This window comes from Coloeus monedula (assembly GCF_965178545.1).
Source record: "Coloeus monedula genome assembly, chromosome: 3".
Taxonomy (NCBI): Eukaryota; Metazoa; Chordata; class Aves; order Passeriformes; family Corvidae; genus Coloeus; species Coloeus monedula.
In genome coordinates this window covers 89,321,977-89,342,960 of record NC_138783.1, presented here as the reverse complement: position 1 = coordinate 89,342,960, position 20,984 = coordinate 89,321,977, and the positions used below count along the sequence as shown (strand labels likewise).

General features: G+C 42.5%; 1 protein-coding gene across 1 annotated transcript in view; it reads right to left on the bottom strand.

The window, feature by feature from the left end:
- NPAS2 (neuronal PAS domain protein 2) overlaps positions 1 to 20,984 on the bottom strand; it is a gene marked incomplete at both ends in the record, with an annotated part of 104,407 nt that overhangs the window by 16,314 nt on the left and 67,109 nt on the right. Inside the window, 10 exons of the mRNA XM_082279479.1 lie at positions 1,578 to 1,670; positions 1,839 to 1,945; positions 2,661 to 2,802; positions 3,487 to 3,568; positions 4,151 to 4,298; positions 5,457 to 5,563; positions 6,484 to 6,566; positions 8,969 to 9,087; positions 17,993 to 18,106; positions 19,102 to 19,222. Of these exons, the coding sequence (XP_082135605.1) occupies positions 1,578 to 1,670; positions 1,839 to 1,945; positions 2,661 to 2,802; positions 3,487 to 3,568; positions 4,151 to 4,298; positions 5,457 to 5,563; positions 6,484 to 6,566; positions 8,969 to 9,087; positions 17,993 to 18,106; positions 19,102 to 19,222 (1,116 nt within the window). The remainder of the gene's footprint in view (positions 1 to 1,577; positions 1,671 to 1,838; positions 1,946 to 2,660; positions 2,803 to 3,486; positions 3,569 to 4,150; positions 4,299 to 5,456; positions 5,564 to 6,483; positions 6,567 to 8,968; positions 9,088 to 17,992; positions 18,107 to 19,101; positions 19,223 to 20,984) is intronic.

The window sequence follows — 20,984 nt, the reverse complement described above, 5'->3', positions numbered from 1 at the left end:
GAAATGGTCAGCTGGGAAGCCAAGAAAATGTCCCTGGTGGGATGCACATGTACCTGGGTTTCCTCCCTCATTTACCGAGTGCTGCAGGCACCTTTGTCTTTTAAATAATTAATTATATTGCTGTAGGCTGACATGTTAATTATTTTAAAGTGGGAAGTACAGAGTAGTATCATAATAATTTGTAATAGTTTCTGAAAATCACCCAAGTGTGTGGAGATTAGGTACTCTCTGCAGGAGTTTTGCTATGGACTGTGAACACCAGCAGCCTGAGCTGCAATGTCCTGATGTTATTTCCCTGCTCCAGGTCAAGCTTCATCTTGAGCTTTGCCAGGAGCACTGCTGTGACTGCTGCCAGAGGGCTGCCTGTGTAGACAGGCTCGAGTCAGCCCTCTTCCTTTCACCAAGATTTAGATGACCCAAAGAGGCTAAACCAGTGACTGGATGGCACTCTAATTTGTAAGAAAAGAAATGGAGCTGGTGTGCCAGTAAGAGCCTTTTACTGGGAAAGGACAAGGCAGCAAGGCTCTTGGTAAACAACTGGAAAGCTTCTCTTCACAAAGAGCTTTGATGGAGAAGAAAGGGAGGTAGAAAAAAGTCAAACAAAACACAGGCAGGCTTATAATACATAAACTAATTGATGTTTGAAAGTGCATTAATGAATAACGGAGAGAAGTATCTGTAAAAGAAAATGAATGCTCAGAGCAGATAATTGATATGCTATTTCTTCGCTGTGTACTGGCATGGAGTCATGAAAAGAATATTAAACATGGAAGATAAATGAGAATTTGTTATTTTAAAGCCAGGATCCTCAGGACTTTGTATGTTTTATGTGCTACAGGAATAAACTCTGGGGTCTTGTGAGTGACTACAGGGTATCAATGATAGAAGCAGTCTAGGTCCAGCAATACTCTGTCATTGCTAAAATCAGAGGATGATGGGGTGTATCATCAGGGCAGGACCACAGGAGAAAAACAATGTGCTGGGGACACGGTACTCAAATTGCCTTCTTCAAAATCCACTGCAAATATAACCCTGAGGTGACTTTTTGGGCCATCACCCACTTTTGAGGTATGGGTTAATACACTGCAGGAATCTGAAATTTGTCTTCAGTGGCATCCTCACCATTACTGGCACACTCACAAAATGGGTGTTGTTGAATTTGCATGTCCTTTACTGGTTAGTTCTGCATCAGCACAGCCAAACGGGTGTTTTTATCAGGACTGGGGGTCTCTGTTAGTTTTTGGTTTTAATTCTCATTGTGAATTTGATCTTGATGGGACCTGGTTCTGTAAAAGCAAAGTTGAAAACTATTTTTCCATCTGTTTTTTGTCCTCCCATAGAATAGATATGTGTGCACACCTGAACCTACATGCACCTGGGCTTCTGAACACCTGCATGCAGTTATATGTTTAAACATACAAGTGTACAATTAAGATTACTTTCCCACAATATTTTAAGTGCTTGAGAGTTTGGATTTGGGGATTTTAGTTACTAGAGAGGTAACCTAAAAGCCCCAAAACGAGCAAATATCAGGAGATAAGCAAGTGACCTATTCCACTTCCAAATCCCCAACTAACCTGTGCCAGAGGTGCAGGCTGATTTTGCAGAGTTGCTTGAGGCAGCAACTGCTGTGGGAGAAGCTCACATGGAAGCTGAGAAGGCAAAGAAACCTAGGTTAAAAACAAAACAAACCAAAACTTTATAAGTTTGGCTCCTTTAAATTTTAGGTTTCTTCTAATGCCATGGCTTCTGTGTAAGTTGTTTTTAATTGCTAAGCTGCGTATGTGGCACATGCTGTTACACCCTCTGCCTGTTTCCATGATTCCTAGTCAAGTTACCTGAAGAGCAGTAGGTTGGCTGAGTCTATGCACGGATAAATCCTGTTGTGTGCTTGGTGTTCTTGGCACGGGAGTGTTAGACTCTGTAATCAGCTTTGTTGGTGTAGCTGCAAGAAAAGTACCGGTGAGATCTTACACACTGGAAATCAACCCCATCTGAAGTGGGTAATATGACAAGACCTGGGTAGAAATTGTAATGGCCTGGCTAAATTCCAGTGGGAATCAAAGCTGTTCTTGTTGACTTCAATGGCAGTAAAATTAAACTGATAAGGAGGGTCTGGGCAAAGATAAAAGTAAATGAGACAGATTATGGTTCTGTGCTCCAAAGAGCAGTGCAAAAGGACCCATGAACTGTTCTAAACCAGCTGGAACTCCCTTTTATATGGGCTGAATAACTGTAAATTTAGGTTAGCTCATTGGCTTTTTTTCCAGACCGGGAAGCAGAAAGAGTATACTCAAGTCAACACTGGAGCATCCTAAATCTTGGCCAGAGGAGAATCATCCACAGGCTGTTATTACTCATGTAAGTCTAGAGAAGTCTCATAAGGGTGCCCTCAAATCTAAAGACAAAATCCTCATTTTTGTAACAGATTGAAACAGCATATTTCACATCTAATCCCACTGCTCATCTTCCAGCATTTAGGTGGTTGTGCAAGAACCTTCCATCCTGTACATTACCATTTCAGCTTTTGCACTTCACTGTCAGTGCATATCATCAATACCTCATAATTTACTGTTGAATTAGCAGCTGTGGTATATAAGCACACATTCTTTAACTTGGCTAAATTAAAAATAATTCCATAACCCAGGAATGCCACTCACATGCTGGGTCTGACTTGGGTGTGTGGGAGGATTTTGGCGAGCTCCTGGATGACACTGAGGGTGTCCGACTAGTGCTGAGGATTGAGGCACCAATATCAAGTGCATTAAAGTGCTGTTCAGGATCCAAGCTGGTGCCACTGTCCTAAAACAAACCAGAAAAGAAGAATAGCTATTGCATCTGTCAAAGCTGAAACATTGGTTTGCACACCAGCTCTTTGGCAGACTTAAAATGACTTGAGCAGAACTAATCTCAGGTAGGCCAGCATCAGACCTGGACACAGGCATCAATGCCCCTTCCAAACAGCATCAAATGAATGCATTTTACAAACAACTATCACTGAGTTAGAAATAAATAGTAAGCTACTGCCATAGTAATTTTGTGCCTTCAAATGTTTTTCTGAATCTTTCTTTTGTGTTCAGCTGGATGTGACAGCAACTGTAGCCTCTGTGAGACACTCAGCCGTGCACTGAGGAGGAGCTTTGCTGTCTTTCCTCAGGAGATCACTGAGATGTAGCCAAGAGGGCTGATTGCCAGAATGTGTATAAATGAATCTTTAAACTAGTACCTTGGCAAGGAAAAGTGGAGATATCTCACACTGCCCCTGCCCATGTTCCACTTAATTTGTGGCTGTTACTGATCTCCAGGTTTATCCTTTCATAAAATCACCTAATTTATGTCAAAATTATTCAAGTGAGCAATGAATTCTGAAGTTGAGAGAATCCATCAACATTGGAGAAAGACAATGCTGGAGTCTTCGGTGATGTTAACATAGGAACAAGTCGTGATTACTACATGAATTCATGAAAAAAGCTTTTCTCATTGTACCTTTAGTGCTGAGGACACAACCTCTGAGGACACTTCTTCCAAGCCCATTTCCTGTCTCCTCTCCACCCGAACATCTGCATAACTGAATGGAAATCACAATTCTATGTATCAACATGGAACTGCTATATTTCTTAAGATGTTCTTTAAGAGTGTGGAGGAACAAATAACTGTACATTTTACAGGTTAAATGAACAGATGAAAAATGACTTAAGCCAAATGCTACTGAATAACATTTGAGAGTATTTTAATTTTCAGGTTTTGGTCTGTTCTTATCTTCTTGAAGTCAAGATGCATATTAAAGAAGTATATATAAAGTTCAAGTTCACATGCCACAACCACTTTATGACTTCATTGGAAAGCTTCTACATATCTCTTTTAAAGCGACACAGGGATTAGAGGAAGTGAATATTTAAGGAATCTGTCTATTCTCTGTTTTTGCACAAAATGGAAAAATGCCATAGTTCATCTGCCCCTAAACCAAAAAAAATTTAAGCTTAACATAAACTAAGGTTCAGTCTGATAATTTTTCTAAAATTACCGTATTTCCTTTAATTTTTTGTTATGTAAATGATGTTATATTTTTAAAAGAAAATGCTGGCAGACATGAGGATGCTCTTATCTTACTGTCCTTTATGTCCTGGCCGGTTGATAGGATTTTCCATACCTTACCACCATGTGTGTGCACACAATGAACTCTGGCTTGGAGTTCCACTGGTGGTAGGTGATGTAGTAATGGGTCTGGAGCCAGATCCACTGCTGTCCTTTGGTCAGAAACCGATAGCAGCACGACTTCCCCTTGCCGAACTGCATCACTGCCAGCAGAAAACACAAACAGCTTGTAGCACAATTTCCAACGTGAAAATGACATGAAATGTGAAAAAAAGTGACAAAAATATCTGTCATAGGTAGACAGGAGTATAAGCACCAATTTTGAGTAAGTGCTCCTCTCAGCCTTCTGACAGAACGAAAATCTTAATGATTAGTAGGTATCTTCTTCTGACACTTTGAATGGTTCATTCCTACACAGTACAATTAACCTTAAGTTTGGACACTAATGAATTAGTGTCTGCTACAGTTTAAACATAGATCTTACCCTGCTTTATGTGCTGATCACACACTGCTTAATTAGACACCTGGGATTATTTTCTAAGAGTGATCATCTTAAGTTCTAGAGCAGAAAAGTACAGGATAAAAATGCTTGAAAAGATGAGTATTGTGTGCAGATGGATTTAGAATGAGGTAAGAATAGGAGATAACACCGTGCAAAGACAAAAATAATTTGAAAGAAAATTCCCAGACTGACAAGAATTCAAACTACAGTAAACCAGGGTGTACTGAAAGTTTTGAAGATTCACCAACCAAATTAATCTCTGCGTTTTTTCCCCAGTGATTTCAAGGGGTTCCCAAACATCCACATATTTACCCTTTCTATATTTCAAGGTCAACATATAAAAACTAATGTTGACAGGATACTTTTAAGACAGGCAGAGGTGGTAAGCTGAAATGTTACAGCCAGTTCTGTAAGCAAATATTTGAAAAGCATTGCCTTATTTTCTTTACTTAGTGAAAGAGTTTTTCAATTAAATCCTAATAGACTGTATTTAAATAATCACAGCTAATCCCAAATACACAGTGAACAACATTAGGGGAAATAATCCACAAGAATTGCTTGAACTATTCCTGCATATTCTTTACTAATACAACAGGGGTCAAATCTGGCATATTTTATCCATTCAGTGAGCCTCACTGACTACTTTTGGGGATACAGAGGTTAAAACTGTATTTTTCAGAGCTTGATAGGTCTGCCCCAGATGCCAGTCAGCTGCAGTGCCCCCAGTCTGCTATTGGGCCAGTCTTAGCTCTGCCAAGATATACAGGCTGAGGCAAGAGTCGAACCTCCCCTTCCAAACATTTCACTGAAAAGAGGTGTCCCAGTGACTTCGCAGGAACCTGGGCCACGTGATACTTACAGTGTTCATGGCACCTTGCCAGCAGCTCGAGGTCATCTATGTGGTAATAGTCGTAGCCAGAAGTACCCAGCACTTCAAAAGGCAAGTATCCGATAATGGGCGGTGCTCTGTGGTCGGGCACAACACGAGGCCATAAAACATAGAACAAGCAGTTCTGCATGTTGATGCGGAGAAGGGAACAGCCCAGATCTACTTTCACTTATCAGAGTACAGTTGTTCACCTCAGGGGACTGGATCCTGACTTTCCCCCACCTTGAGCCTGGGATACCGAGCTTAGCACAGCAATACCGGCATGCACCATCCCACCAGGACAAGACTATGACAACATCCCTTCTTCAGGGAAAATGTGATTGTGGAAAGCAGTTCAGCTTCTCAGGGATCTTTACAAAGGAACCTGCTGTGAGGGAGCCATTCCCTGGCTGCTGCTTGGTCAGGGGCTTTACAATGGCTCCTGCAGTCCTTGCACAGGGGAAAATGTGTGGGGAAGCATTTGGAAGTGATCATCTGCTGGGTCTGGGAGGATAGGAGGGGAAATCATCTGTGCTGCTTTCCTCTGGGTGCCTGGAGAGCTCATCTGTGGCATGCTGAGGCACTTGCTTTGTACCTTTGCCAGCACAGATGCCTCAGGCCAGCATAGACTTTCCCTCCATAACTCAGTGGGAATTGCACACATGCAATCTATGACTGGATTTGGAAAGAAGGATTTCTGCAGCTGTATAATAATTAGATCATTTTGCCATGTGACATACTTTGGTCTGCTGATAATTTTAAAGGAAGCAAGAACAAGCTAATCACAAATTCAGCTGAAGAAACAGAGTCCTTTTGTTTTAAAAGCCCATTAAAAATAAAAGCAAAAGTAAATGTAAATGTAAAATAGTAAGCATCAACTTTTGTAGGAATTTTGGTGGCTAACCTCCTGTTCATGAGATTTAGAAGTGAAATGGAACACTACTTGAGAGAATTGTACTTGTGAAATAGTAGTAGAAAAGCACCAAACACAACCAGCAGGGCTTTTCTTGTCACCAACCTGTGATCCAGGAATAAAAATTTCCACTCCAGACTGTGTCTTGATGTGAATTCCTCTAGAGGTTCTTCTACAATGCACATCTCCTGTCCAATGGAGAAAACTGACTTACTGAGAGTTGGAGCTTTACCCCTCCGCTTCATCTAGCTTTTGTTAGCTATAAATACATGGTGCATAAGAGGAGAAAACAGAGGATTCACCCATTTTCTGGCAATTCCAGAGAGCAATCTATTGTATTTATCAATGCCAACATTTTTTGCAGGAGATAAGGAGAAGAACTTGTAATGCACATGTACTTAAGAGCTGAGACTGTGCCTCAGGGTGCCAAAACTTTTTTGGCTTTGAAGTAGTGCCTGGGGTGTGATGGCCGTGGGCTTTCCCAGCATCCAGCCTGTGCCTGATCCCACCAGGGCTTGCCACGTTTTGCTTCACTCCCTCTGTGTTACTAAAGATACCCACCACCCTTGCCTGGTCCTTTTGGATGTCTGCCCTCCAAGCTCTCTCAGAAAGGGGGACACTCTGCTTCTCCCTCAGTAGCTGCAGAGGAGTAAATGCCTTTTCATGCAGCCAGCCATGGGACCTGTCAGGTGGGTAAAAGTGGTCAGTTTACCTTGCACTTCACTGCCACAGCGAACAAGCTGGCCCTTAAGACTCACAGCAGCCCTCAGTGCTCACAAGTGCAATAATTAATGAGTTACGGGAGGCAGGGCTGTCTGTGAGGTGGGACTTCCTTGCCCCAGAGAGATGAGGATCAGGAGGCAGTCAGTGGTGATCACTTGCTGGGTGGAGGCGGGAAGTAGAGGGAAGGATGGCAGCACGGTGCACACCCGTGCGTGGGCTGGGGCTGGCTGCGCTCTCATGACCACCTCACTGCCCACTCCAAGCTCTCCTCTGCAAAGCTCTCCTCTCCCACTGGGTGCTTTGCAGGGGCAACTGCAGCTCCATGAGCTGCCTCCAGTCAGCCTGGAGGCTCCTGGCCTGGGACTTGCCAGCATCAGCACTCTGGATTTGTGGCATCCAGGGTTCCTGTGTCCTTCATGTCCCTCCTGCAGGAGGGTCTCCATCACCACTGGCAAGGACAGCCTGCCCACTGGCCCCCAATGCTCCTGTTACCCTGCTCCCTGATGCCACATCCCCCTGTCCTGAGGGCACAGGTGATGACACCTTCCCATCATTTCCATTGCTGCTTGTCTCTCTGCTGTCCCTCAGGCAGAAGAGACCACTGATGTTTTAAACCCTGTTGGGATCAGAGAACAAGCTGAAGTGTGCTGCCATCAAGCAATTCTTTGATACATATCAATGCTGACAAAGTTGTTTGAAGTCTCTGGCTGTGCAGAGGCAAAAGGCTTCACAAACACCTTAAATTCCTCTCTCCCCCTCTCTCCAGTTTAGGCCAAAATCCATGCTGATGCCAAGAACATACACTAAAATTCAAGGTGCAAACACTGCTGTGTGCAACCAAATTGCTAATTCAGTCTTCCTTAGCTGATCAGATAAACATTTTACCTTCATTTTACAGTAGGAAGTAAAGAGTCGGGGTTGAGTCACGCAGGTGAACTGAAGATGGGTGATCAGGAGTTTGTGGGAGTTAAAACCTTCTCTGGGCTGTTCAGCAGCTGCTCCCTCCCTAGCACTGGGCAGCTCATTGCCATGAGTAGCCCATTTTGTTTCCCTGTTTATTTTGAGATATTAGCTACCCAAGGACAAGGGAATTTGTGTTTAAGGTTCTCAGAGAACCCTAACTCCATCCCTTCTGCTAATACAATTATTGTGGTTAAGATTCATGGGAAGTGTCCTCACTTACCCAGAAGGGACTCTACTTGCCTGCAGGGTAAGGAATCAGTCTAGAATGCCCTGCAAGTTCCAGAGCAGTAATGGAACCAGGCCAAGGGAGCAGTGATTTCATATTCATCACATTTCAATGACATTAAAAAATCTCTTACACGCTGGGGACAGGACACCTGATGCAGTAGTTCACATTTGTTAGTTATGGAACAGCAGTGTTAGGCACAAGCTTGGTTTGTCTATCCTTATAACCACAAGCAGCTATCTTACTTCCAGGACTTGGGAGAAGGGAAACTAGCAGTAGTCCACCAAAGATGCCGAGGAGCACAAATGAAAGTGTTGGTGGTCATCTGTATCACAAAGTCACAGAATCACAGAATTAAGTAGGTTGGAAAAGATCCTTGAGACCTTTGTACATTGTCCCATCACAGGAACAGAAAGCAGCAATGAGGAACCAAATTTCAAGGTGACTTTGCAATTCCTAATGCAAGGAGGGTTTCCATTTCCCATGCAATGGGGGCAGCAGTGACACTGCTTCCACAGGTCCTGGCTCGCACTGATAATCCTCTTCACTGGATTTTTATGCATGAAATGTGGTATCTGTAATCTGTTCAATTAGCAAAACTAAGAACCTTCTGTGTCACCCCGTCTGAAAGTGTTTTGAGAAGTTCTGAAACGCATGGGACCCAGGGTGCGCACTTACCTTTAAAAACTGAGGCGTTGCCAAACGAACAGTGGCAACAAAGCAGATTTGCTTTCCTGGGGATGTTCTGTAAGCCCTTGGGACAGCCTCATCAAAGCCATTGCAAGTGGAGTTAGGCACTAGGTAGGGAAAAAAATGGGACCTGGAGTCATGCCTCATGAAAGATTTACTCTCCCTGAATATTTTGCACACTCCAAGTGTACTAATATTATTTTTATTCAGACAAGTGCTCTAAAAGCTTTTAAAGCTGATATGCATATATTTAAATCCAAGTCAGTCATGTTAGGCAGAAAGGCATCAGAGCTTAACTTCAAGTATGAATTTTACAGGTTAATTCTGATAAAAATAAGGCGAAACCTTACTACAGAGCATAAACCAGTTTTCTGGAAAAAACCCCACGCATCCAATTGCTCTTTTTCACCACTCACAAGAAAAAAAATATATGCTGCAGCATGCCTAGCACCATAACTTCCATGATGTAGTGAAAAAAAGTGTTGGCAAAGGAGACAGCTGAAGAGAGTTCGTCAAGTCATCAGTGGCAAAACACCGGGGCCCACAGCCAGCGAGGCTTCATCAAACTAGCAAGAGGATGCTTGTGATTCCTGGCTGCTGAAGAATGCCTTCCCCTTCTGCATCGAAAGAACTGTCCCCACTATACTCAAGTTATCGTTGTTTTAAAGAAGTGAAAAAGGGACCCCATGTATGGCACTGGCTTCCAGAGATGGGCACATCCAGTGAGTCTGCAGATAGCCTGCTGTCTCCTCCAACACTGGGCGGAAGGAGAAACTGGATGTGATGTGGCTACACATTTTGTGTATATTTTTTTATCTGTGTCTTTCATGATTGCACAGCTCCAGCTGCTTTGAGAGCCTACCTGCACCTCCTGCCACAGACATGCTGCATTGCCAAAAGAATGTATTGCTGTAAAGTAGCCCACAGTCCTGTGTTAGAATGACATAATGCAAATTATTCCTCCAAGTTCAAGCTGTTTAGAGATGGTAATCCCACTCCCACAGCTATGAAAGAAAACTGTGTGCCAAGCTGCAGTGGGAGCTGGGCTGGATTCTTGCCCTGCCTAGCCGAATTTCTCCCATGAGGGCAGAGAAGGTACTATCTAGCAGCCAGAGTTCTCCAATATGAGCTAATTTAATGCTAATAGGGATTAATACTAATATGAAATTATCTTTCCTTACTATTAGGCTCCTATATCCATCTTTATGAAGTTTCTGACAGTTTTTCTTCTTCTGCACAGGGCAAAACAATTGAAGAGCTTTGCATCTATGTGGGGAGTAGATAACTAGCCATTTTTATCCTGGGGTGCTTCTGCACTGGGATTTTGTTCCCTAACACAAATTGCAGAGATGGAAGAAGTCTCAACTTATCACATGTGCTTTTGGAACCCAGTTAAACCTATTAAAAGCCTTAAAATACTGACACATTACTGGTAACAAGGCTAACAGGGTGTGAGACAGAAAAGGAAGTATGCTGAGTGGAATTCACACCTGTGTTAGTAAGTGGTTTAGGCCACTGTGTGCACAATATATATTACACCAAAAAGGAAAAGAAAGGTTCTTTATCTAAGACGACAGCAGAGATGTGAACATCTGCAGAGATCAAGTCCTCTCTTGTAGTTGAGTCTGGAGGGCATGGCTGACTGGATATTGAGATAAAAAATATGGGCAAAATTCTCCTTTAACCAACAGACCACACATGCTCTGGGGACTTCCTAGGAGTATGTGTTCCCATTCTGATCCTGGGGTTATGTGCATATATGTGGGCTTCTATAGGATTATTAACACAAAAGGTTGAAAAAAAGAAGAGTTAAGATCTACAGGACACATAAGTAGCCTAAGTAAAGAGTTATTGGTCCATCTCTGATATTATTGTTTAGTGCAAGTCTGTTGATTTATGTAGCCAGTCCCGTTTAAAAATTAATGGAAATGCTATAAACCCACATTATGGGCATTGTGAAAAGTTACTTCCAAGGTTGCTATGTAGTATGTTGTGACATTTGAAGCCAATGGGGCTGTTTCTCTCTGTAATAGCCAAGTTCAGTAGCAAATTCTTGCAGTCTGGGCTCTAAGACATGAAAGTAAGGTAAGTACATTTAGCCTCGGAAGCACAGGTATGATAAGTTAACCTAGTTAGCAAACCATGGGCTTGCAAATGACACCAGTTGTAGAAGGAAGTGGAGATTGAGTCACACCAAAGAGAGCAGATGGGTTTTTTGTGTCAGCTGTTGGATGTAAACAACCATGGGCCTGAGACATATTCCCAGAAGACAGCAGAATATATCCCTGAATGTGGCATTTACTTAGAAGAGAGCAGAATACATCCCCAAATGGAGCATTTACAAAATAGGATTCTATTTCCAACAGGTAAATGCTGTAATTATTGTGTAGGACAGCTAGGCAGTAATTTGGGATTTCCTCACAACACATGGAAATGATGAACTTAAGCAGCAGTGAATGAATAAGCCCAAAGAGATGAGACGGAGTTGGCCTGGCTGGAAGTTATCCTGTCTTTGAACAGCTACTGTGCCATCTCATACTCAGCTGCCTTTGACGAAGTCCAGAGCATTAAAAGCCTCAATGATGCAGGCAGGTAGCCACCACATTGTAAAATACATCTCCATCTGAAAATGACAACTACAATAACTGAAAGAAAAAAAACCACTCACATTTGCTTCTGAATTATTTTGCTGCTTGACTTAGGTTGTTGGTATCTGCTCTTTCCACAGCTCTATCTGCACAGCCTGCTTTGCTCTGCTTTTGCAGCTGGTCAGTGAATTTCAACCTTTTTTGATTGATGAATTTTGAAGTGTAGTTAAAAAAAGAGATCATTACATGAAATTTTTAAGAAATACAATCCTGGTATAACCTTTTTAAACATGCCTTCTGAAAAATCATACTTTATGACTCTCCAAGTCTCTTTAAAAGAAACACATCATCTTGAGGTAGCAAAGTTCAGTAGCAAACTTTCTGAGAGCACCACAGAAAATATAGCACCAAACCTGAGGATATGGTGATATTAACATTTTTAAGTCAAATATAGGGCTTGGAGTGCTTTTGTCAGAAGATGCCTAATGAAAACGTTAGGTTGGCCATAGACAGGTGGGCTTGGGTAAATGAGGGCCTGTGTGTTTCACAATTAAATGATCAAGACAAAATACCTTGAGTAAGGAATCAGAAGGTCATGTGACAAAGCTAAATACATAATCAGAAAGGTGAAACAGTTGTCTCATACATATCAGCTACCTAATGCTCCTTAGCATGAACTTTAATAGTTCTTGTGGTTACCTATCACACCTGCTGCTCCTAGAGCTACCACAAAATTCTTTCATAGAAGGATTAAATACCTGCAAATATCTCATAAGATAGAAAGATACTGATTTACCTATATGGAGATTTTTGTTTGTTTGTTTGTTTGTTTGTTTGTTTTTTAAGACCAGGACACTAGGAACAGAATGTTGAAAATAAATAATATATACAAGGAACCAAGCCCTTAACTATCACAGACAAAAGGATTTTTATCCTTAGGGGTAGAAATCATGCCACATGAAATGAATGAAAACATGTTTTAAAAAAACCCAGATGCCACTTCATTCAGTTAATAATAGTACAGCAGTCAGTTGCTCGGTCATCTTACTTCAACTTGGAATGTGTAAAACATAATCTTCCTAAGATAGCAAACCTCCCATGTGAAAGAAGAAATCCCTCCTTCCTATTTTGTCAGGAGATGTTAATGTTTAAAGAACCAGTCTTAGTGGCTGTCAAACAAACTGAACAGTGATTTCAAAAAATACAAGCCAAACAGACCAGAATAAAATCAAAATTGTTTCATATAAATTAATTCAGGCCATAGATAAACAGAATATTTGGCAATTAATAGATATAATGAAGAAATCTAAAGTGCTGGTGGCAAGCCAGACTGATCTCAGTAGCTATGTAGATGAGTAACAGTGACAGTGTCCATACATCACCTATCCACTCTGATCTACTCTCTCCTCTTTCCTCTTCCTGTTTCTCCCCTGGCCATCCTGTGTTGATATGAATCCCAAGTAGATTCCTTAGGACAGGAATGGTGTCTTCTCCTCGCATAGAGAGCCTAGCATGAGTGCTGCATATTGTTAGCTGCAGCTTCTATGATATTGTTAATAGAAAATAATAACGTGCGGTTCTTGGTTCTGATCAAAACATTCATTTTGGATTGAGTTATTCTTGTTTCAGATGTTTCAGCATATACTTATGGAGGCTCAAGATCAATGTATCTTCTGTATAAACTGTTTATATCTTTTAAAAACAAATTCAGATTCAATATTTTTTCTGAGAGTTAAGATTTTTTTTCTCTTCAGCATAGTAATTTTCTTGATGTTTATTATAATATCTGAGAGATGTATCAGCTAACAGTAGAGTATCTGCTATTATTAGCATTCAGTAACCAGATACTTCCTGAATTTCCATGTAATTGGAAACAAAAATGCACAATTTTAAATTCCACTATAATATTATATTACTTGATTAGGAAACCTTTCACATAATGGTTATCTTCTTCTTCAAGAGAAAAGCTTCAGGCATTTTGGATGAAAGGACAGATCTATCACCTAAAAGATGCTGGTGGTCCTTTTTTATATTGGTGAAGTCTTTGAAAGTGTGGACTCTGGTTTTGTCCCTTTCAGGAGTCTTTAAGTAAGTGTGTCACTTCAGAAAGAGGATACCAGCGCCAATATTTGGATATATAATTATGAGAGATCTTTGTCTGTTTACAAACGTACAAACAATTTTCACAGGAGGGATAAATCCAGTCCCCCTTATCATTTCTTATCAGAGTGAGCTATTAAGCGGCTTTGTAAAATAATTTATTCTCACTCAATTTGACATTTTATATCAGGAGCTGAGCATTTCCTTGGACTTTTGGGGAGGGTTACCTTTATTACTTGCCTTTCCCCTCAGCCCTCAGGCAAGACAGGATGTGAGCCACTGCGTTATTCATTGGTGATGCTGATATGACTCTCTCTCTTATCAAGCACTACTGGGCAATAGGTACAGTGATGCACTTGGCTCCCTCAGATGTTTGCAGACATTCATGTCTCTCGTTAAAATCTGGGCTACAGACCCAGAACCTGAAATATATAAAAATACTGGACAGAGTTCCTATTTGCAAAAAAGCCCAAAAACAACCCTGATGATCTGACAGCAAGTAGGCATCTCTCGCAGAAACAGAAAGAAACTCTACCTTCCTTGTCTGAGTGGCCCATGGGCCGCCTCCTCTCCTCTCGCGGGATTACTGAATCTTCAGGTTACAGTCCTGCTTTTCTCATTGAAGCTTAATTAATGATGATTATATAATCCTCCCAAATGGAAAATCAAATCTCTTGTATATGATTTAGCACAGCCAGTGACTCATGCAGGCGCTCTGCACAGCTTGCATTGCTGTTTCGCTGGTCGGCTGCTCTCGCTTGGGCACAGCCGATGCAATGGGGATTCACTCGTGCAGGCAGCTCGTGTCATGTCCCTGGTGTAGATACAACTGCAGAAATGTTCTGCAGCAGGGGTTGCAGAGTACTGACTCCCCAGGACCAGTCCAAGTGTGCATGCTGTTGTTAACCCTGGCACTGGGCTGTGCAGCTCCTCTAGCCTGCAGCTATACCTGAGCCCAGGAGCTCCAGGGACAGTGATCTCCTGAAAGACTGAATACATGCTGTGAACTACGAGAGCTTTCCTGAGCAATTTCTGGGCCCTGTACATGCATGTTCTTTCCTCTTCTGAGATCAGTGAAGATGCCTGTGATTGCTCCTCTGCAGGAGTAGCATGGGTTCAGTGTAGATTGTGTGTGATCTAGCTTCCTGACGGCAATTCTGGTGATAAGTCCCCTTGACAGATATCAGGTGTTTGTTCTACTTTAGCATCAAAAAAAAAATCTTTGGCATCTCAGTACAACACCATTTAAAGCCCCAGAGCTCCCATTAAAGTTAGGGAGAGCAGCTAAGGCCCTAACTGGCTTTCTAAGCCACAGTCCTTCAAATTAATCCATTCAAACCCATCCCTGTATGATGTTCTCAGCCATAAGTCACAATGCAGTCAATGGAGAAGGTACAAAGGAGGAGGGGGGCAAGGTGACTGCGAATCCACGTGCATGACCCCCTTGCCCCAAGCACCACCACTGTATGAGCAATGAACAATAATAAAATAAGCCTAAGAAGATGATAATTCAAAGGAGGTTACATTAAAGGTTATGTGGAAGTAGAATAAAGATAGTGACATTTCTGTTAAAGGGGGTGAAGGAGGACCTACCAGTTCTTAAAAACATTAGCAAAGGTTAAATGAGAAGGAATGGTGACAGATTTACTAGGGCTGTTGCTGTTATGACCCTACATAAATGACAATGGAATAGCTAAGTATCCTGATAGGATACAGCCTGCCCAGGGATAAAAGAACTTCCCTGGCCACAGAGGCTCTGGCATCGCTCTGGCAGGAACACGCAGGCAGAGTGGGCTCAGAGTATGCTCAGCAAACCATTGGAAACAAAGGTAGGAGTTGGCATTGGGTAGCTAAAAAGGAATGGCAAGATTTGTATTTAAAGAACATCCTGTATCAGTCTCCCATGTGTAAAAACATGCTCGCACTTCCACTGCTGTGAAAAGCTACAGGGAAAAACATTCTTCAATACATTCATAAGGAATGTCTCCTGCTAATTAAGCCTAATTTGCAATTTCTGTCTTTCTCCCCCAGCTAACTCTTTTCTTATCTTTAGCTTAGAATCTTTCCTTCACAAACACCTCCAAAAAGCAGGATTTGGGCCAGCTGATCCTATGCATATAGGACAAATGCTCCTCTGAGTGATACGTGTCTCTCCCACTGCCCTTCCCACCACTTTCTTTCTTGCCCACTTGGCCTCACACCTGGAAGACAGGTGACTGGAGAAGGGGTATTTATTTAACAGGAGGAAAAGGGGGTAATTACTATCAGGTCCAACAGGTGACAGCCCTGAGGTGCATGGGCTGGGGGGATGGTGCCTGATAACTGTGGGCCAAGCAGAGGCAAGAACCCAGCCCACTACCGCACCCACCAGATGCTCAAAGTTGTCTGTGCCACAAGTCCCTGTGCCAAAGCACCCCAGCCCTTGGGTGGCTTGCCCAAAGGGTGGCTGTGTTCATATGGTGCTCACTTGAGCTGGTTCTCCCATGCGTTGCTCAGGGTGCAGCTGGCTGGTGCAAGGACCCTGGCTGATCCAACAACAGCCTCTCTGGAGTTCTGTGCCCTCCTCTGGCTGCTCACCCTGTGAGCCAAGGGTATCAGCCCCAAGCAAAGAGTTTGCTGCTGCTACTTGTGAGTCTGGTGTGCTTCCTTCCACCTTTGCTGGGAGGCAGCCATGGGGGTGACTCCCAGCCAAAGGGGAGCAGTTCTGGACAAGCACAGGTGAAGCATTTCCGTCAGGCTCTGCACTGAACTGGCGAACCTGAAGTCACATGGCAAGAGGGCCAGGAGGCACGATCTCACAAAGCCAGGCTAAGGCTGTCCCCTTCCTGTCTCAGAGGGTCAGACTGCAGCAGAGATGAGAAGAAAGTGGAAGAGACAAAATAAAGTGGAAGATTTAGAAAAAAGTGGCACAAAGGGGAAAAAAATGTGAAGCAGAAAGCACATGACTTGTTTGAAAGCTATTAAGATGGGATCTTTGGAAAATGATTTGGTGTCTTCTGAAATCAATATGTTCCCATTTAGTTTCTATGCATTAAGCTAGGGAAGATATCTGTAATGTAAGTTTTATCATTCTTCTGAGAAATAGCCACTAATAAAATTGCTGGGATGTGAAATTCTAATGGGTAAGGGGGCAATATTAAGGTTGTGCCAAAATAAAAGGCTGAAAATCCTTGAAGAAAATGGATCAGAAATTCCCCTGGTAGAAATGTATCCTTATGAGTCAGCACCTGAAATCCGGTTTCTGCTCTAGAAAACAGAACAGCTTGGTGTGCGCGTCTGTCAGGCAGGCGCATTTCACTTCATTCAAACTAGAAAGCATACAGGCAGCTACATTTTTTTATACAAATAGAGCCTCAAATCAGATGGCACCAAACAAGAAATACATATCTCCATCCTGCACGCAGGTTTCTATTCTAGTCATGTGGAGCAAAAGCAGAAAGTTAAATGGGGACAGGGACTTTTTTTCACAGTGTGGCGTGCAGTTTTTGGAAAGCACGGTGGGGAATTTTTTTGCAGAGGATGACCTATTTGGAACAATACCAGCAACTTTGGAAATGCCACTCTGGAGTTCAGTCAGGCAAGTAACTAAAGCAAACTTGGGCAGGCAGGAGAAGGAAAGTAATAAAAGAGTATGTCATTTCTGACACTAATGGCCGTGCAGCAATCTGTTTGTTAGAGAACGGGTGAGGTGGAAATCTGCTCTTCATCCCTTGAAAGATGCTTTTCCTGGACTGACTGTGGTGCATTAGTGACTATGCTGACTGCATTTCTTCCCTTTTTTTGGAGAGTATTGGATTCTGCAGTGCTGGTGAGGAATGCAAAATGGCAGCTGGAGAGGGAGGTGGGTGGCAGTGTCCTCAGCCGTTCTGATGCCACGTGGCATGGCTGCCTTTCCCCAAGATTTTGCAGAGAAGGTGAGAAGGCAGATTTGGCAGGTTATCAGTTCTGGCACAGACTTTGTGTTTAATGTAAACCAGCAGATAAAGTAGCAAGATTATAATTTTGCTGATAAGTGGGGTCTTAGCACACAGTATTAGTGAGCACAAATAAACCCTCTGCTAAAGCCATCATTATTTGCAAACTTACCCAGAGTCCAGGACCACTGCAAGTGAAGGGCAGTAATAAAAGCAACTAACACAATTTCACTCATCACATGTATTCATCCAGCTATTGCAACTCAGCCACGAGATCCGTGTGAAGCAAAATTTATCCCGTAATGTTAAAAATAGTTCTGTCAGTTAAGAGCCTGTCTTGTTCAATGGAGCAATATTTATATTTTATTTTACACAGCTAAAGTAACATTTATACAACAATTAAAGCTTACCATTGCTGTAAGACCGAAAATTTCCTACAAATTTTATGTATTCATATGTTGGAAATTCCTTTGGGTTCAAACTTCCTCTCAGAAGATGACAATAAAACTCTAGTTCATTGTCAGCTGGATTGTTAAAAGAAGAAGAAGAAGAAATAAATATACTATTTAAGCTAAACACAACCAATGGTGTCTTCCAACCCCAATCTTGCACCTGGCAGCACAAGAGCAGCTTGTTACCACTCAGGAGTCCTCAACACCGATGTGCTATACATTGCAGGATCAGAGCCCCCGCAAGGGAGCGCCTTGCAGGGATGCAGGTTGCTCAGCGCTGCGCACAGGCCTGCCTGCAGCTCAGGGACAGCCTCGGAGAATGACTCGCCCTTCTCTGACACCACCTCATCACAGGAGTTACACAGCCACAGCCTCGGCGTAGCAACAGAGAGAACTGGGTCCTTCACTTACTGCTTTTTTCTGTTTAGGCTTCTCACAAGTCACAGCTGTTCTACATCTTGTGTTGGAAAACTATGCTTAATTACCTCAAAATATCTATTAAATTAACTTTGGCGTATTAGCTATCAGCTGCAGGTTTTGTATGATACAGTAGATTGAGCAGCTGGACATCTTACAGTATTGCGTGTTTTCTGGTTTTCTACAGCTTACCTCCTAGACTGAGTAAGGCCAAAGAAGTAAAAACATTTCTAAGAAAAACAAAATTCAATTTGAAAAAGAATGACAATGGTTTTAGAGGTATTTTTCAACTATAAGGTAAACCAAAGGTATGCCACATTAGCTTATCTCTGAACAACATCTTACTTGAACAGGCTGAAATATCAATTAAGATGTGATTTGTCTCAGGTGAACTCTCAGTTTCCATCGGCTAACCTATTTTCCTTAGGTGTCTCAAATGATATGATATTTAATAATTAACATAATTGCAAGTAGTCTTAGCCTGGTAAAATAAAGGCAAAGAGTTTCATTTAAAAATAGAACCAAAGGTGGCAAGATATTTTTGAAAGGCTATAAACCTAATTTTTTTATTGCACATGACATAAAAAACTCTTTCTGTGAGAAAATTTTTTATCCTCCTCATTTACTAGAGAAGATAAAATGAAACTTACTTTTTAGGTAATCCGATGAGGCAGAATCTGTCATAAGCATACAAGAAGATAACATCTTATAAATTTCTGAGTGTTCTTGTTCTGGGAGGAAGTTTAACAGATTCTGATCCAACACATCACACTGCAAAGAGAAGTAACTTTTGAGACAAACAGAAATATCACAACAAGCAACGCTTGCAGAGATGTGCAACAAGGTTGATACAAAGCCTGTGGCATTTGACAGGAGTTTCCTCACAGGTTTCCAGGGACTCCTGACAAAGTCTAAAACAGGGGGGAAGCTGTTGGACAAACTGAGTAGCCATTTATCTGTGGGCTGGTCATCAGATTAAGTCTCAGCACTCAGCAAGATTTAATATTTCTCAGAGACCATCAGATGCAGCAGGTATGTCCACACGATTAAATGATGAGATCTGAAAGTGGGCTGGAAAATGGGTGTCTGTCTCCCCATACTGCTGCAAAGCTCCATGCACCGGCCTGCTGTGGATCACTGGAATTTGTTCTCTCCCTGACAGAGCCTGACTTGCAGGAGCAGTGAGGCTGAGAGTCACCCTGAGCCAGCCAGGTCAGTCCCAAATCCCGTCCCTTCCTGGGGAGATCCCCTCAGGTCCTGGGAAGTGCCCTTGGGGTGGCAGGCTTTGTTCCCCACTCCCTGCCTCCTGGCAGGTGGGAGCAGGGAGAAAGGAGGGAGAAACTTCCAAGTCTGGACATGACTTTACAGCAGTTAGTCCCCAGGGAGGGGAACTTCACAGTACCACCAACACAAGTCCTCCCTCTGGCCAGCCATGAGCTGAATGTCCATGTGCCTCCAGCTCCATGATCAGCTGGCATGAACCTGAAATCCATCCAAAATCTAGGAACTGAGATTTGGGAACGGAAAGAGGAGATGAATTTGTGCAAAAGGCCATGGCCGGCCCAGGCAGAAGACAAAGAGTCTGTCACGGGCTGCCAAGAGGAAGGTCTCCCTATGCTCAGCATGGTGACTAACCCTACACTAGCAGAGTGTATCTGAAAGGAAGCCTGAGGTAAAGTGACTCTCCAATGGCATCGACTTACATTCGTCCCACTTGAGACTACCTCAGGCTGAGCTGGCACACTGACACAGCTTTGTGTGTCCTCAGAGCAGCTGCTATCAGACTGTACAGTCATGTTGAAAACATGTAAGCTCTGTATGAGACTGGCAAGTCATTAACCATCATTTATTTATGTAAGATTGTGCTTTGGTTTCCATCTGCTTTCTATCCATGCTGGCTTTTCTGTGTGGAATTCCCGTTTAGAGTGAAAGTCGTAGAGTAACTTTAAAAATCAGAGTGCTATGCTTTATGCAGACACCTTGATGAGAATATATCACTTTAGATGCTTCAGTTATAAGTATTATATATGCTCATTACTTGAATATTCCTGTTGTGAAAAACACTTGAAAATAATTTTTGTGACTTTAGTTTATATCTTATTAATACGAATCCTACTGATATATATGCATATAAAGAAAGAGCCTTTGACAGGAAACTACAGTGGTGAGTTCTGTTCAAGGCTTAGCTGCAATCTCAGAAATGAATTTTTTCCTTCTCATTCCCTTTCTACTTGTAAACAATAATGATACCACCAGGTTAATTAATCTCCCATCTACTCTGCAATAACTGCAGGAAGACTAGATGTGAGCCATCACCATTCCTCTAACTGAAACCATTTGTCTCCATACTGAGACCAAGCTCCAATTCCAAACCTCTGATTAGTTCTGCACTGCTGTTTCTGTTTGAGGTGATAGCTGCAGAGGCCTGTGACTACACCTGTGGTTGGAGTTGCAAGAGACCACACACCCCCTCAGAGCAACCTCTCACCCTGAGCACCAGGTATTCATTGATTTGCAAGTCCTGGTATTCACA